This window comes from Oncorhynchus clarkii, chromosome 18 (assembly GCF_045791955.1).
Source record: "Oncorhynchus clarkii lewisi isolate Uvic-CL-2024 chromosome 18, UVic_Ocla_1.0, whole genome shotgun sequence".
Lineage (NCBI taxonomy): Eukaryota > Metazoa > Chordata > Actinopteri > Salmoniformes > Salmonidae > Oncorhynchus > Oncorhynchus clarkii.
This window is the reverse complement of record NC_092164.1, coordinates 20,023,966-20,041,127: the sequence shown is the minus strand read 5'-3', so window position 1 is coordinate 20,041,127 and position 17,162 is coordinate 20,023,966. Positions and strand designations below refer to the sequence as shown.

The following is a 17,162-nucleotide window of genomic DNA, read 5'->3' as shown; positions in this document are numbered from 1 at the left end:
AGAGAGAGAGAAAATGAGAGAGAGAGATAGAGAGAGAGAGAGAGAGAGAGAGAGAGAGCAAGAGAGAGAGAAAATGAGAGAGAGAGAGAGAGAGAGCAAGAGAGAGAGAAAATGAGAGAAAGATACAGAGAGAGAGAGAGAGAGAGAGAGAGAGAGAGAGAGAAAAAAGAGAGAAAGAAAGAAGAGGAAATGGTTTGGATTCTTGTCAGTTGATTCTGCAAAGTTGGACAGTAATCCCAGGAATCTCCAGTCCTCTCTCTCTTCCCCACTCCAACGACTCGTGAAACGATCCAACGAGCCATTTGCTTTTCTGTTCTCTATTTTTTCAAGGATCTCCGGGCCTCAGCGAAACACCGGCTAACCCAACCCCAGGCGAAGATAAACAAAACCCACAGTCAGTGTGCTGAAATATCTCAGTAACACATGCCTGAGGGGTTCTGGAATTCATAAGGAACACAGACAAACGCATTAAATCATCCGGGGGAGAGGTAGAACTTTTGACTGGAATGCACGCCCTGGCTAATATACAGCTCTCCACAGAGCATGACTTAGAACAGAGCAGCAGGCTACGGCCCTATGGTACTGAGTGGAAAGGGCTACACATCTTCATGTGTAAGTGTCTTAGTGACACTACATAAAACAGGAAGTTCACTCCTGAGTCTTCTAGATGTACTGTATAGGAAAACATGTGTACTGAGGTTTGCATCTCAAATCATAAGTGCTTAAAGCTTCTCCAAACACACTCTGTGGAGGGGAAGCTCACGGTTGTCTGCTAGACAGTTTGATGTTGGTCTCGGAGAGGTCCAAGGTGGATGTTGATGGCATATGTTTGTGAAAACTCTTGTAGCATTGCCACAGGGACAGACTGACTAGCCATATGAACAGACAGGCGGATGGACGGACTAGAAAGGAAGACAGACAGACGACATTTACACACACACGCGCGCGTGCACACACACACACAAAACACCTCGATACTTTACCTTTGGGGATGGTGATCTGACAGCCCAGGTCATAGTCTTGATGGAGCCTGTTGAAGGCTACCTCCTGTAGCCAGGTCCGTTCCAGCTCCGACAGGCTCTGGATGGCCGTCGGCGTCAGCCGTACACTCCGCCCTGACAGGCTGTTCCAGGTGAAGTCACCCTGGGGAGAGATTTCTATTCTGTCACTTGGCAGAGGAACATTTGTTAGCTACCGGAGCGAGTGGCTAGCACCAGCTGTTCTTATTTAAGACTACCTCCACTGTTACCACTTTCATCAGTGATACTGTCACCAAAACCTGACCGCGTTGTCAGATATTTTCTGTTCGAAGAATGGGTCTGCAATAACTACAATTGACCGTGATGCCCATAATGATCGAAGGCTGCTTGTTTGTAAAGTTGCAACACCTTGAAAGGAATGGACAAGTCTCGACTATCGTCACAAACAGATGCTACAGTATCGGGACAGATTGTCCTTAGATTCAAACCTCTACAGCTCAACCCAAAGCATTTTATGCCTGAGCAATAAGTCCTAAAGGCGCACTCCTTAGCTTGAAAGAGAAGCCCAGGTCAGTGAAGCTGATGGATGTTTAGGCTCAGCAATTGTTTTGTTTTTGTTTTTGTTTTTTTTACCTTTATTTTAACAGGGACGACATATTGAGACCATGTGAGGTTTTCAACTGTTTTTTTTATTTATTTTTTTATAATTGCCCTGACAGTGCTCAGTGGTATATTCAATCACTTGTGGATCTTCTTGTAGCCATTATCAGATTTAGGAAGGTCTACGACCATCTGTCCCTTTTGAACTGCCAGTTATTTTATTTTCTTCATGGTGTTGGATGACAAAGGGATATTACATGCGTGTTACCACATTTTAATACGCTAGTGAAAAGGGAAGTGATGTTATGGCTCAATATAGTTCCTTAACACTTAGATCAACTTAAATAAGTGCAATTTAATTCCTGGTCTAATTTTGGTAGATGTCATTCACAATAATATTTAAGGGTGCCATTAATTGTGAAACCTTGATTTGGAGGACATTGATTTTAATTAAATCAATAAATGATTTTGTTGGGTTCCATTGAAACATTAATAAAGTACAGTATTTTTCACATGTTGGTATTTTGAGTTTATCTCTAAAATTACATTGTTTATATTTGTTTAAGTATTGTTTATGCATTGCCAGTAATTTTGGAGCCCACTGTATATACAGTTTATATACATAGTGGAGCGGACAGTATTGTATATGGTGGGTTTGGGAAAGGGGAGGAACGAGAGTGGATGGCTAGACTAGCAGTCAACTTAAAAAGAGCTTCATGATGAACTCATAAATCACCTCAATCCCTGGGTCTATGGTTCTGCATTCCCCTCTGTCATCCCTACAAGCTGGTGAAGAGAGAGGACAGAGCTAGAGTACTGATGTATTAGTCAGAGATCAGAGCAGGTCAGCATTTTTCATCATGAATCTTGTTCTGGAGGCAGCTCTGCAGAGTGGTCACTAGTGGGCACAGCCACAAAGTCTTAAATCTGACACACACACACACACACACACCTCCTTGAACCGGCCTTAGTACGTCATAGAACTTCATTTAGCTTGTAATTTTTTCTTACGCAAGCCTAGTTTTGTGCAACAACTTTGAATTCACTCCTGCTTAAAGATACAACAATACCCACCTTGTGCTTCCAAAACGCCCCAGCCAGCTGAGAGGAACAACAGCATCATCCACCAGAACAGTGAAAAACAAGGAGGTGGAAATAGAAGATCTACACAGCTGTACTAAGAGGACAGAGGCTTCTCACCCGCCCTGATACTTCCTAGCTAACGAGCATGCAGAGGAACAGCCAGATGCATTCGCTCCAATAGTTAGTCATTAGCGTCTAGCCCTGTGTGGATGAAACCACAGCAGTGTTGTTGTGAGTTCCCCACCCCACTGGTGGTGGCAGGGAGATCGTTCCGTTCCAGTCCCCTCCACTGGTTGCACACACAGGACACAGCCGTAAGGGGTGAAGGGAAGGGGGACCATTGAAGGGGGGGGGGGGGGGGGGGGGACAGCTGGAAAAGCAGGGGCTGCTACTCTCTTGAGCTGTTGGCATGGCAGGGGGGCTAAATGCGATGGCTGAGCTCCAATTCCCCCGAGTCCATCTATGGATCATGTATGGAATGTCTATGGAACGCTGGTACCTCAGAAATGGTGCTCCCTCCTCACCACTTGGGAGTTCTCTTCAGACTCTAATTCTAGTCTCTATGAGCACATTTACAATACAGTAAACAGGAAAGCCAGTTGACTTTGACAGTGCTTAGTGTACACAACTAATTTGTTACAAAACAATTCAACATGCTTGTCAGAGCCATGACCCACTGGGTGAATTAAAGGGGTCAAATATCTACTATGGCTGCTCCCTTAACAACCTCAGGAAGAAAAATTATCTTGTCCAATTTTATCCTCTCCTCTGTACATACTGTAAACATTTGCCAGAGAACCAATCAATATCGGTCAGCTTGTGTTTCATAATCGCTCTTTTCACACTTGGCTAAGGACTACAGTTGACTAGGAACTACATCTCCCAAACCTGTTAACCATCTCAACTCCTGTTCCACCACCCAGCTCTGGGTCCCACATGGTCCAAAATATAAAGATATATAAAGACAGGGTCCGACCAGGCTGCCTCCCTCCACGCTCTTAGTGTGTTTCCCACTACTCACATATTATCATATCCACTCTGCGCCTGAAAACATGTTTACCCTCGACACAGGTAGACCTCATGGCCGAAGATACTGCCAATAGGATGAGTACAAATTGTCACTCAGAATGAGTTGTCCTCAACACATCAATTCCATTTGATTTCCCAGTGAAATCAGGAAATCAATTCAACTTCCTAGCCAACTGCATAGAGCTGAAACAATAAGCTTACTGTGTGCAAGTTGATTCTTACCTTGCCTTTCAGTAGCACATTGTCATAGGTCTCAATCATGTTTGAGCTTGCTTTAATAGCGGGATGAGAATAGAATTGTAAAATGGTCGTGTACTGCAATCGAGTTATTCCATTTGCTTTGAACATCTCTATTCAACCAATCATCAGACGATGTGCAAGAAAGCACTTCCTGTTATCTAACTATAATCTTATTCAGGTTGTCATGCTGCGGTCACTAATCATATCACTTAACAACTTGGCTCAGGTAGTAATTCAATTGCTTTGAAAAGTGTAAAAGTCTTGCAAGAAGAAAGGTTAACTGTAGCATACCGATGACTGTCATGTAGGGTAGGCTATTACTCTACTGTGATATAAAGGACACGTCTACAATAACGCCGTCAGGCAGACAGTAGGTTCGCTAAACAAAGTATAGAATGTATAGAGGGAGGATCAACATCTTCATCTAATCATGGCTATTCCAGACTCTCAAATCCGAGCTGAAAATAAAATCTATTGACTCATGACAATATTCAACCTATAGGTTCTGTTCTCTCCTATGTGATGTATTGTGTGGGAGTGTTACTGTTTGTCAGGGCAGCCCTTCTCTAAATAGCTTTGGGATGGCTCGGCTAATGAGGTGGGCGTATGCACCTTTTTAATTCTGTTCAATGAGCGAGGACAAATTGCACAAATTGAAGCAAAAGAATAGGTTTGTTTCCATGGTAACGTATACACAGAGCCTCAAGTGTTCCGGGATATGCAGAAAACATCCCCATGGCAACCCTCGAACGAACGCTCAATCGCTAAACTTGCCCACGCTACTGACCTCACTGAATGGACATATGGTAAAGAAAGCGCATCATCAGTTGAATCAATGCGCATGTTTTCATATTAGAAGACCAACTGGAATGTTCCATACGCTCTCTCTCATTTCTCAGCTAAATGCAGTGACCTAAAACCATCTTTAACAACTCAGCAACCATCAGCAGTAGCAAACTGCACAGTAACTTCAACTACATCATACAATCGAACATTTCATGGTGATTTTCATAACACGCTGTCTGCATGAAAACCAGTGAATTTAAAGTTGGGAAGACACAATAGCCCTGGTTGGCACTCTGCCAAAGACAACATGTTCCTCTCTCTCCATTAGATTCATTCTATTAAGACCCTGGCAGGTACAAACCTACTGCTTTAATTGAGAACACATTAATCTGATCCAAAGGACCAGAAGAACCTGGGCCCAGAAATGAGGTGTAGGATGTCACTCTAGGGATCAACACACAGTCATAGCCTATAGGTGAGAGCATAGAAATAGGGGTACACTCAATATGGCCGCCGGAATGTCGACTTGAACGTCCGTTCTAGTCATTCTAATTCAATGGGTGAGAGAGTATATAAAAATAATGAATAGTATGAATGAATGACTTGAATAGGAATCCTCTGATATGACAACACATGTCCATAGTGTTGGTTGCAGGACAAAAGATCACGACATCACCCATTAAACCACAGCAAACAAACAATGCAGAATCCTCTGAACATAACTAAGCAATTCACCAGTCAGATTAATTAGTGGGCCACAGGAGGTTTGTGGCACCTTAATTGGGGAGGATGGGCTCATTGTAATGGCTGGAGCGGAACAGGTGGAATGGTATCAAACACATCAAACACATGGTTTGATGCCATTCCATTCGCGCCATTCCAGACATTATTATGAGCCGCCCTCCCCTCAGCAGCCTCTACTGCAGCGGGCCGACGTGTAACCTCGCTTATGCCCGGACAATAATAGGTTATTGACACCACTCTGGTTCCTTTCAAGTGGTTTCATATGCATATGCCTGTACAGAATCATGTGAAGTCAAACTTTAGAATGAGAATCCAAACCTTGCAAATTAACCAATTTGATCTATCTACGAGAACATTTTAAACAATGTGATTGTTTCTTATGCTGAAGGTACAGGAGGCTATCACTCGTTATACAGAGTATTAAACGGAACTGTATACATCATACAATAAGACAACCACCTCATATTGCCAAGTGAACTTTTGCTCAACCGTTCTTGCACCACTGACCAGTATGCTACAGGCCTCACTTGAGGATTTCTTATTATAACAACAACCCCATGCGAATGTGATCGTGAACAGATTAAATCGGAGACAGCTGATGTCCCTGTCATCAACTCTCGCCCTTCTAATTTTCTAAATCCATTGTTACCGCGTGTGTATTCTCTGTGGTATTATGAAATAGAATCCAATTCATGTAAAAACAAACCTTGAAACACCCCAACACAAACATATCCACACCACAGAGAGAGGACAGGCCGCACATGTAACTAACGGCAACATCTGTTGCCTTTTGAAAATGATCGGCTCTCCAACCCTCACGGTCGGCTCTCCAACCCTCACAAATGAGGATACCACATCGCACATCTGAAGAGGAAACATCCCAATCCCAAATAGGCCTCCCAATCCCAATTTTGCATAGGGATACCGCCTGATTCCGTGGCCCACGAAAAAACAATTTTAAAAGAGGGAAATGTGTTAAGCGATTGCAGCAAAGGAATGTTCCTTTTTACGTCATTGTTTTCACTCTTTATGTTTTTGTTTTACAAGTCCCGTTGACTCTGACGGGGTAATGGATTACTCGTGTAGCGCTGGAACCACACCAAGGCGAACATCTGCCTGCAATTACAGCGCCGCTGGGCTAGCTAAACTCTGGTTGGCCTGTCAGAGACAAAGGATTGATGGACCCCTCCACCTGCCGTGGTCCATCCGTCTCGCTGGCTGAGAGAAAATAGCCCGGGGAACATCCTGGTACGTCAACTAGCAAAAGTCAAGTTATCAGAAGACAACTGGGGGGGCTAATGAGGACGATCGTGTATCATAAACATTCAGTAAGAAGCAAAATCATGCCTAACTATCCGAGCACCTCAATTGTGAGCCTTCATCTCATCTCGAGCATGGCTGTCAGGGAGAGACTATATTCGCTGCAAAATAAACCACGGTGAAGCAGGGGAGGTAACTACCACTGGCCATATCAACAATTACAAAATATTTAGTGTTTCTTCAGGGGGATGGTGTGCTTCCAATGTACTATTCTAAATTGCAAATATGTGGGACTGTGACAACACACCAGCTCCAGCTCGTGACAAACATACTTGCTTGCTAATCAAGTGGAGCGGGGTCATATGAGGTAGATTATTTTGAAGACATTAGGGTAGCACAAACTCCAAACTGTAACTACATAAGAATGTGTGCATTAGGGTAACTGAGTTCAACCCTTGAGGTTGAGGGTATAGATGACGTCATTGTTACATAACATATAAAACCAAAACAACTCTGGTATCTAGCAAATGTGACTGTTAAGGAGAGGTTGTAGACATTACCCCAGTCAGGCCAGTAAGACAACATGGGTTCAATTAAATCAAAACCACATTGGCCCAATTTTTCTACTGACAAATTCAATCACAGAATGGTTTATTACTGTAAAGTTTTATTAGTGTAAGTTAAGTCCTGTAACGTTTTCCTTCAGCTATAACTTTATGTGTGTGCGAGTGGCCCGTGTGTGTGTGTCATATATTTTAATCATATAACCTCATGTAAAACTAAACCACACCTCCTCCCACTGCTCTATTCAGCCTATAGCATGACCCAAGATCGCTCCCCTCTCTCTCCTTCCTTCGCTCTTCTTCCCCACCCCCTTGTCCATCCAGCCAACCAGCCCAAACACTAAGGGGCTCTGGTGCAAGCGCTCCCTGCTCTCCCTTCCCCTACAGCTGAGATCACCACCACCGAAGAATGTGTGTAATCTCCCATGCATGCCAGCAGGCAAGTCCTCTAGCCTTTAGAGATCAACAGCGCTGTGAGCTAACGAGCGCTCTTAATGATTCCAATATTATATGCAGAGCTTTCAATGATGAGTCGATGGGGGAAAATATGTGGAATGAATGTGCAATTTTAAATGTGCAATTGAACTTGAGTGCTTCTGCGTGATTAAAGCTGGAGAGGAAGGCAAGACCTTTCCTCGACTCTTGGTGAATTGGAGCCTTTTTAAGTAGTAGTTGCGACCTCCGAATGGCACAATAACAAAAGATGAAGATGTCACCGCAAACACGTAAATGTGAGGCAGGAACGCAAAGAAGGGTGTGGCGCTGGATATTAGTTTCAAAACTTGGAAAAGTGGTAGCCATAAACATTGAAAATACATGCAAATTGTGACTGTATGTTCTCACATCTCCTTCTTCAATGTCAAGGGTCAATGAATGGATACATATTGCTACAACATAGCATGACTACTCTTTGTTTCCCCATTTTAACCACTGCATAGACTGTCAGGGACCTGTGTCTTTTAGGGAAATTGATAATGATAATTGATAATGTTAAGGGAAAATACCACCCAAAAACGATCTTTTGGTATTTATTTCATTAGTCCAGTAGAAGCTGGGTAGACAGTGATGGTTGAGTTCCTCACTGGAGATACAAGTACGTAACTTGAATTTCCGTGCCATTGACATCAATGCATGATTTACACAAACGTCTGAGCTATACACACATTTCTCCAGTTAGGATTTGGCCCTGAATCAGGAAACCTTGAAAATATAATTTGTTATGTTTTTTTTTTATTTATTTTTTTACTATTATAGCTCACATTAAGAATGTCTCCATTTTCTCTTGTGGGCCTGTCAATGTCTCAAAGTAAATATGATGTAGTCAAATACGTGCATATCATAAGCAAACGCACCTGCGTCAAAATGCTTAGACTAATCACACAACAATCAAAACGATAACGAGTATAATCGAAAAATCTCTGGCTCACACACAAACACATTCACACGGAGGGCCGCACATATCTTTTCATGCATACACGACCAAACACACTCTCGCTCTCTCTCGCTCTCTCTCTCTCTCTCTCTCTGCTGAACACATGCATATCGCAGCCTATTGTGTTTCAAAGGGGGCATGCATCTCTGACCTCTGCCCTGGGATTAGCCACTGATCATATAAGGTACAGTCCTTTTTTCAAAGGCTCCACAGCTGCAGAAAGTATTCCATCTCCCCGCAATTGCTGCTTCTAATCTACCCAGCTAGAAGCTCCTGAGTTAAGGCAGCCAGGGCAATGCCATTCCCCTTTAAAGCCACCCTTATAGTAGGATTTACACATATTTATTGACTGGAGGGAGGAAACCCTAAAGTCCTAATAGTCCCACTTTAAGACAGCTTATGTAGGTTCCCTGACACATAGGTTGATTGATTTTGCTTCATACGCAAGTGCTTGTTACTCGAGGTATGCACACAGTAAAAACCGGAGAGTGTTTTTTGCAGTTAAAATGATTTTCCTCTAGAGTCGTCAAATTAAATCCTTTTAGAGTGTAATTATTACCAGCGGCCGCTAGAGAGAGAGCAAAAATATGGATTCAATTCTATTGTTGTGAAACAGTATGACCACGCCCACTAATGTTGGTTAAATGTAGATTTTGCCGCCATCGTCCATTTGCAAGTGTCTCGCGAATGGAAAGAGTGGACAGATCGAGAGCGAGGATCCGCCCAACATCAGAAGTCATTTACAGAACCACAGAATTTCTTCATTTCTAAACTTAATTAGAATTCCAGGTAAGTGCACTGTTATTGGTTAACTTTGTGTGCAAATTGAAACTGTTGAGCAACATTACAGCTAGCTAGCATTGTAGTGTATGCTAACTGTTACAGCACTATTTGCGTAGTCAGATGCTAATGTGAGCATCTGGCTAGAGCTAATTAGCTAGCTAGCTACAGTAACATTAAGTTGTATGGATCGGTGCATCACCTGCTTTAAATGTTCAACAGAGCGGTATTAGCTATTATCAGTAGCTAGCGGACTTTACTGACTACTGCCAGCAGGTTAGTCAGTGCAACATGTGTTTTACTCTGAAATGGTAAGCTGTTAGCCGACAGTTAGAGGCAGTTGGTCTGTGCTACATGTGTGTTTCACTCAAATTTAGAGCTATTAGACAGTTTTTAGCTTCGGTTTGGTCGGTGCGACATGTGCATTTTACTCTGAACTTTAGAGCTGTTACCTGTTGACGGTTTTTAGCTCCTGTTTGGTTGGTAAGACACATGCCGTTTACTGTGAAAAGAGAGCTGTTAGTAGACAGTATTATGCGGCAGGCAGGTCGATGCAACACGGGTGTTTTACTCTAAACAGAGCACTGCTCTCTTGTCATTTGTGCATATTTGTGTTAATGCAATTTAAATGAACTTTCTTTTCTTGTCATCAAGGATGCAGGCTGTACGCGTGAAGTACAGGGATTGTCAGAAGTACATGTGTTATGAGGGGCAACTGACCTTCAAATCCTTTTTGAATTGTGGTGAGTGAAACGGTTCACATTTCACACAATATCCTATGGAACAACATACTTATACTGATAAACTTTAAATATGCTTACTTTATATTTACTGTCAAATTGATTGCCAATTACCTTGCTGATAATGAATACAACGCAAACCTGCGCCTCCCCAAATCACAGATCAGTCAAAGATTGGTTTCTGTTTTGGGAGTTGTCTAGTTATACTCATCTGTAACTGCGCTCATTGTCTTTGCCGGTAATTCATGGTTTTAAAGAATAAGTGATACTAACATTTGGATGCCTCTACAATGAGCTCAGTGTTGATAGCTATCTGTGGTGTATTGCTATAATACTCAGACTGCTGTTCTAATAATTCAGTAAGTGGCAGTAGTAGACAGGCTGTAGACTGCATATAATTGGAATTGACGTGGAAAGGAGCACTAAGTCAGTTTTGGGGTTACGATGTTCACGTAAAGATGACCTCTTGATTTCTGTCTTCTGTTCTGGGTTTTCTCAAAAAATACACAACATATTTAATCAATAAGGTTGTGCAATCTTATTTTGTCTTCACAGTTGCCAATAAATTTGACATTCCAACCTTGGACCTAAAAGTTTATGATGAATTGAAGACTGAAGTTGATGAGGAGGTGTTTGAGTTTATTCTACAGAAACAAGACCTTGGTGTGCAGGAGATTTGTTTACCCCAAGACCCAAATCGTGATGGTGAGTTGCTTATTAGCTTAGAGCTTCACATTCATCCATACAGTCCTGGCTAGCCTAACACATGTTCTGAATATGTGAGACAAGCAGATATATCTGCTGATTTTCTTTTCTCATTTTGATATTTTAAAATTATATTTGTTTCTGTGCTCACCTCTCCCACCCCTTTTAGAACGGTAGTGGGCCTAATCAATTCAAAATGTTATTTTTTGCATTCCGCTTATCATTAACAAAAGTCCTCTAATCATAATAATGGATGTTTCCACCTAAATTGTGTTATAATTACTGTGTTAATCACACCAGTTAAAATGTTAACATGAGTTGAGCTCCTCTGCAAGCAGCTCCTTATCAAAATACACTGGATACAATGAGGGGGACTCCGATGACACCATTATATTGCAGCAGAGTCCTGCTACAACAAAGACAGCCGAGGATAATCGTCTATCTCATGTAAGTACTGCAAAATGTCCAGTTTAAACAAATGCCAAACTTGAAGGGCATCATTGCCTTGTTCCCATACCTGTCCGCTCCTAGGAGCAAGTTTGGTTATGTAAGTACATTAAAAAACAAAGTCTAACCTTTTTCACTCTCCGGGACTTGTTTTACTGTCGGGTGATGTTTTTCTTCAAACAAAATATCTGTTAATAACATGTTTATATGCCTACCATCTCTGCCATCTTTCCTAAGTTCAACTCTGGTGGTATAATAGCCCAGTTAAGTTCTGCACTGCGAGGGGCAGACCTGTTGAATGAGCAATTATTCATCTATGGGCGCATCTGTAGTTTTATAAGAATAAGAGCACCTCCTCCCAGCTGCCCACTGCACTGAGGTTAGGAAACACTGTCACCACCGATAAACCCACTATAATTGAGAATTTCAAAAAGGACTTTTCTACGGCTGGCCATGCTTTCCACCTGGCGAAACCTACCCCGGCCAACAGCCCTGCACCCCCCACAGCAACTCGCCCAAGTCTCCCCCATTTCTCCTTCACATAAATCCAGATAGCTGATGTTCTGAAAAATCGGCATAATTTGGAGCCCTACAAATCAGCCGGGCTAGACAATCTGGACCCTCCCTTTCTAAAAGTATCTGCCGAAAAGGTTATTACTAGCCTGTTCAACCTCTCTTTCATATCGTTTGAGATTCCCAAAGATTGGAAAGCAGCCGCGGTCATCCCCCTCTTCAAAGGTGGAGACACTCTAGACCCAAACTGCTACAGACCTATATCTATCCTACCCTGCCTTTCTAAGGTCTTCAAAAGCCAAGTTAACAAACAGATTACCGACCATTTCGAATCCCACCGTGCCTTCTCCGCTATGCAATCTGGTTTCCGCGCTGGTCATGGGTACACCTCAGCCACGCTCAAGGTCCTAAATGATATCATAACCGCCATCAATAAGAGACATTACTGTGCAGCCGTATCCATCGACCTGGCCAAGGCTTTTGACTCTGTCAATCACCACATTCTTATCGGCAGACTCAACAGCCTTGGTTTCTCAAATGATTGCCTCGCCTGGTTCACCAACTACTTCTCAGACAGAAATCAGTGTGTCAAACTATGGAGGTGCCACAGGGTTCAATTCTCGGGCCGACTCTCTTCTCTGTAAACATCAATGATGTCGCTCTTGCTGCTGGTGATTCTCTGATCCACCTCTACGCAGACGACACCATTCTGTATACTTCTGGCCATTCTTTGGACACTGTGTTAACTAACCTCCAGACAAGCTTCAATGCCATACAACTCTCCTTCCGTGGCCTCCAAATGCTCTTAAATGCAAGTAAAACTAAATGCATGCCCTTCAACCGATCACTGCCCGCACCTGCCCGCCAGTCCAGCATCACTACTCTGGACGGTTCTGACTTAGAATATGTGGACAACTACAAATACCTAGGTGTCTGGTTAGACTGTAATCTCTCCTTCCAGTCCCACATAAAACATCTTCAATCAAAAATGTAATCTAGAATTGGCTTCCTATTTCGTAACAAAGCATCCTTCACTCATGCTGCCAAACATACCCTCGTAAAACTGACCATCCTACCGATCCTCGACTTCAGCGAAGTAATTTACAAAATAGCCCCCAACACACTACTCAACCAATTGGATGCAGTCTATCACAGTGCCATCCGTTTTGTCACCAAAGCCTCATATACTACCCACCACTGCGACCTGTACGCTCTCGTTGGCTGGCCCTCGCTTCATACTCGTCACCAAACCCACTGGCTCCAGGTCATCTACAAGTCTTTGCTAGGTAAAGCCCAGCCTTATCTCAGCTCACTGGTCACCATAGCAGCACCCACCCCGTAGCACACGCTCCAGCAGTTATATCTCACTTGTCACCCCCAAAGCCAATTCCTCCTTTGGCCGCCTCTCCTTCCAGTTCTCTGCTGCCAATGACTGGAACGAACTGCAAAAATCACTGAAGCTAGAGACACATATTTCCTTCACTAGCTTTAAGCACCAGCTGTCAGAGCAGCTCACAGATCACTGCACCTGTACATAGCCCATCTGTAAATAGCCCATCCCCATACTGTATTTACTTATCTTGCTCCTTTGCACCCTAGTATCTCTACTTGCACGTTCATCATCTGCACATCTACCATTCCAGTGTATAATTGCTATATTGTAATTTCTTCGCCACCATGGTCTATTTATTGCCTTACCTCCCTTATCTTACCTCGTTTGCACACACTGTATATAGACTTTTTTTTCTATTCTTTCTACTGTATTGTTGACTGTATGTTTGTTTACTCCATGTGTAACTGTGTTGTTGTATGTATAGAACTGCTTTGCTTTATCTTGGCCAGGTGCAATTGTAACTGAGAACTTGCTCTCAACTAGCCTACCTGGTTAAATAAAGGTGAAATAAAATTTTAAAAATTGACCTAAGCCGTGGCCTCACACAGACAGGCGACCTGCAAGACCTGGTTCAAGTTGCTGAATCCACAACAGAAGTGGGAAATGGTGTGCTGGAATAAAATTATTATACTAATGGAAGGGAGCATTGTTTTTGAAAGCAAATTGGAATGATGTAACTTTCAGTGAAAATGTGTACGTTCAGGATGGGACAGTGACATGTCATCTATTTTGGTCCTTGAACACCTTCTGCCACCGTCACCTCATGGACGCAAGAGACCAGGAGAAACCTCATCCAGACACGCCAGTGACCACATTGTGAAGTTTATCAAGGTGAGGTTACAGTTGACTATTCTGTCCCCATTCCTAATCCTAATTACTACTTTTATGATTAGGGACAAATCATAGTAAGATCATGTGTAGCTGTAATTTAAATTTTCACAAACTGTTTGCGAACCGTGATTCATTTTATTAGCACACTAATGAAGTTCTTGTGTCACAGACTGGGACCAGCACCCAGGGGCATCTGGAGAGCATCACGGAAAGCCTTCAACCCTATCTGCTTGCTGTGGGGACCCAGAGGAGTGTGACTCACAAGTACTTCATTGTGATTGACAAACATACAATACCTTGTATGTCAGCAGACTCTCTTGCCTGTTTTGATGAGCTTTTCAAAGCTAATTTTGTCTTCGGTACCTCGTACAACCAGGATCTGATAAATGTGTGCAACTTCTTGCTAACCACAATTTATGAAATTGATGTTGATACCGCTAAGGTTAATCCTAGGGTTGCAGAGTTGAGGGCTCGGATGCTGCTTTGAGTTACCGTATGACATTTTTTTTGAAACACTTAATCGCAGAACACCACGGGTCATTCAAGCAATTTTTTCCGAAAAAGAGGCTGCTACCGAAGCATCATTTTATGGTGCATTACCCCACACGTACGCTTAAAATTGGACCGGTTTTGCATAGCTGGTGCATGCGCTATGAGGCTAAGCATAATGTCTTTTTAAAAAATGAAAAAGTTTTAATAAATGTAACTAAAACATTGGCAAAAAAACACCGAAGTCAAATAGCATACAGTTGGCAGACAATTGGCATCAACAGTCATGATCGGTCCAGGTAAAATGTTATCTTTAAATGTGGTAGAATGGGGCTGTAAGATGGCTGAGACTCTTCAGGTACCAATTGACACCATGGTTTTGAATATTAAATGGGCCAAAAACCATGGAAATATGTATCGTTCAGGTTTAGTTGTTTGTCTTAAAGTTCATTGTGAGATGCAAGAAATCCATGTTGTTGTTAACGATGAGAGGTTACTGGTTGGTTACATTTGCCCTACAAAACAATATGTCTTGATGAGCATTTTAATGCATATAGAGTTGGGTGTACAACAGAGGGACCTGATGTAGTTGATGTTAAAGAGCTTTTCTGTCACAAAGCATTTGATGTACAGATGTCTTACAGCTGTGACGATTCAACTTTGTTTATTGTCCCATACTGTTTCCTGTGATTCTAAAAACTGCACAGTAAGCTCTTTAAAACCAAGATGTATTGTATTGCAATTTGGCTTTTTTTATTTACTTTTAATACAGGGGGGACAGATACCAAAATGTCATTTTACAGAGGCCACAATTTTATTTTATCATCAGTGTTTTTGATGTGCGAGACGCCAGTTTCACAAGATCCTCCATGTCATTTTTAGATGTATTGAATTTCAATATTGAGCTTTTTTTCTATGTACATGTATTAAAGTGAACCATTTCATTTCATTTAAAGTGGCCAACATTTCATTTCAGTCCACAATTGTATTTTATTATCATCAGTATTTTGATGTGTGTACTGCAAGAGTCTTACATTTAAGAATAAAGTGCTCTGTTAAATGTGGACTTCTGATTTATTGACATTAAGTTTGGTTGTACAAATGCCAATCTTGACTGATAATATTAAATTCTATATTGAGTGAATTGAGTTATCATTTTAAGCAAAATTGAGCAAATTACAGTTTGTAGAGTTATATAAAGACTGAATAAAGTAGAAATAACTCCCCCAAAAAATGAACTCTGAAACGAGAGTCATTTTCACTCTATTTAGACTGGGACCAAACGTTATCTTTGTTGAGTAAAAATGTATTCAATTTGTGTAAGAAATGACACTTTGCACAGATAATATTAAATTCTATATTGAGTGAATTGGCAGTAGAGTTGTTTCCATGTTAAGCTAAACAGAGTGAATGACAGTTTGTGGCGTTAAATGTAAGCACTGAATAAAGTAGAAATAACTTTGAAAATTGAACTCTGCAACAAGAGTAATTATTACTCTATTTAGACTGGGACCAAATGTTATCTTCTGTTGAGTATAATTGTATTCAATTTGAGTAAAAATTTACTCCGATAAATTTACTGTGCAGGCCACAATGGCACCGCGGTTCTGTGTTTACAACAGATGACGTACTCCATTAGTTTTCAATTGTCCTTTGATGTCAAAGCTACCAGGGTGGTCAAACATGTGACCCGAGGCAAAAACATGAGGTTTTGGTTAGGTGAAAGGGGAGTGGCTGATATTGAATGAAATTACCTTTGTCCAACTTAGTTAATTATAGTGCTGTGAGTTATAGACTATGCCCAAATCAGAGGTGGTAATAGTATAGTATAGCTGAGGCATGTTTTTAAGTATGGCCTTCCAATGTGTGTCAATAACTCTAGGAACTCTTAACTGCAGACGTTAGCTTCAGTAGCCAGCAGCTTCTGGTCTCTTTCCCCCTCTCAGCTGCTTCATCTGTCTAGTAGGCAGTGTGGGCATTGGTTTCTCACAGATTGCTCCGAGAGAACACTCTGCCATACCCACGGCATGAGAACATATCACTACATAACCCATTCCCCAAGAAATAAAGTGCCACTCAATCATCCTCCTCAGTCGGGACATCTGGAAATAAATAGAGAATCAATCAGGAGCAATCAAGCTGAACGACCATATCGAGCCACATGATCCGCTAGTTGGTTTCGGAGAAACTTTGGTTGCTAAGGTGGTTTTCTTAGGACCAATAACTAGAGAAAAACAACAACACAATATTTTACAATGTTCCACCATCAATACTGGAGCTTTTCTGTGGGGGCCAGAAAAGTGAAACATTTTATTTCCCTAACTCCTCTCTTCTTCGTTTCCTTTCCTCTCTTCCTTCCCTCTCTCCTCTCGCATTTCAGGAAACCAGTGTTTGTTCTCCGGATAACAAACACACCGGGGACCTCCAGACGCGCTACACTCGCTGTGACATTTCACACCCCCTGCGAACCACTCACATCATTTCTCGAGCCCAGACAGACTAAATCTGTGGCCCTTGTGGCCTGTTAATGTGATGTCACAGCAGCTC

General features: G+C 42.1%; 1 protein-coding gene across 3 annotated transcripts in view; it reads right to left on the bottom strand.

The window, feature by feature from the left end:
* Window positions 1-17,162, bottom strand: part of LOC139373179 (rho GTPase-activating protein 6-like) — an 81,206-nt gene that overhangs the window by 18,000 nt on the left and 46,044 nt on the right. For all 3 annotated transcript variants that reach the window (XM_071113349.1, XM_071113351.1, XM_071113350.1), the window contains exon 2: window positions 984-1,143. In XM_071113349.1, the coding sequence (XP_070969450.1) occupies window positions 984-1,143 (160 nt within the window). The remainder of the gene's footprint in view (window positions 1-983; window positions 1,144-17,162) is intronic.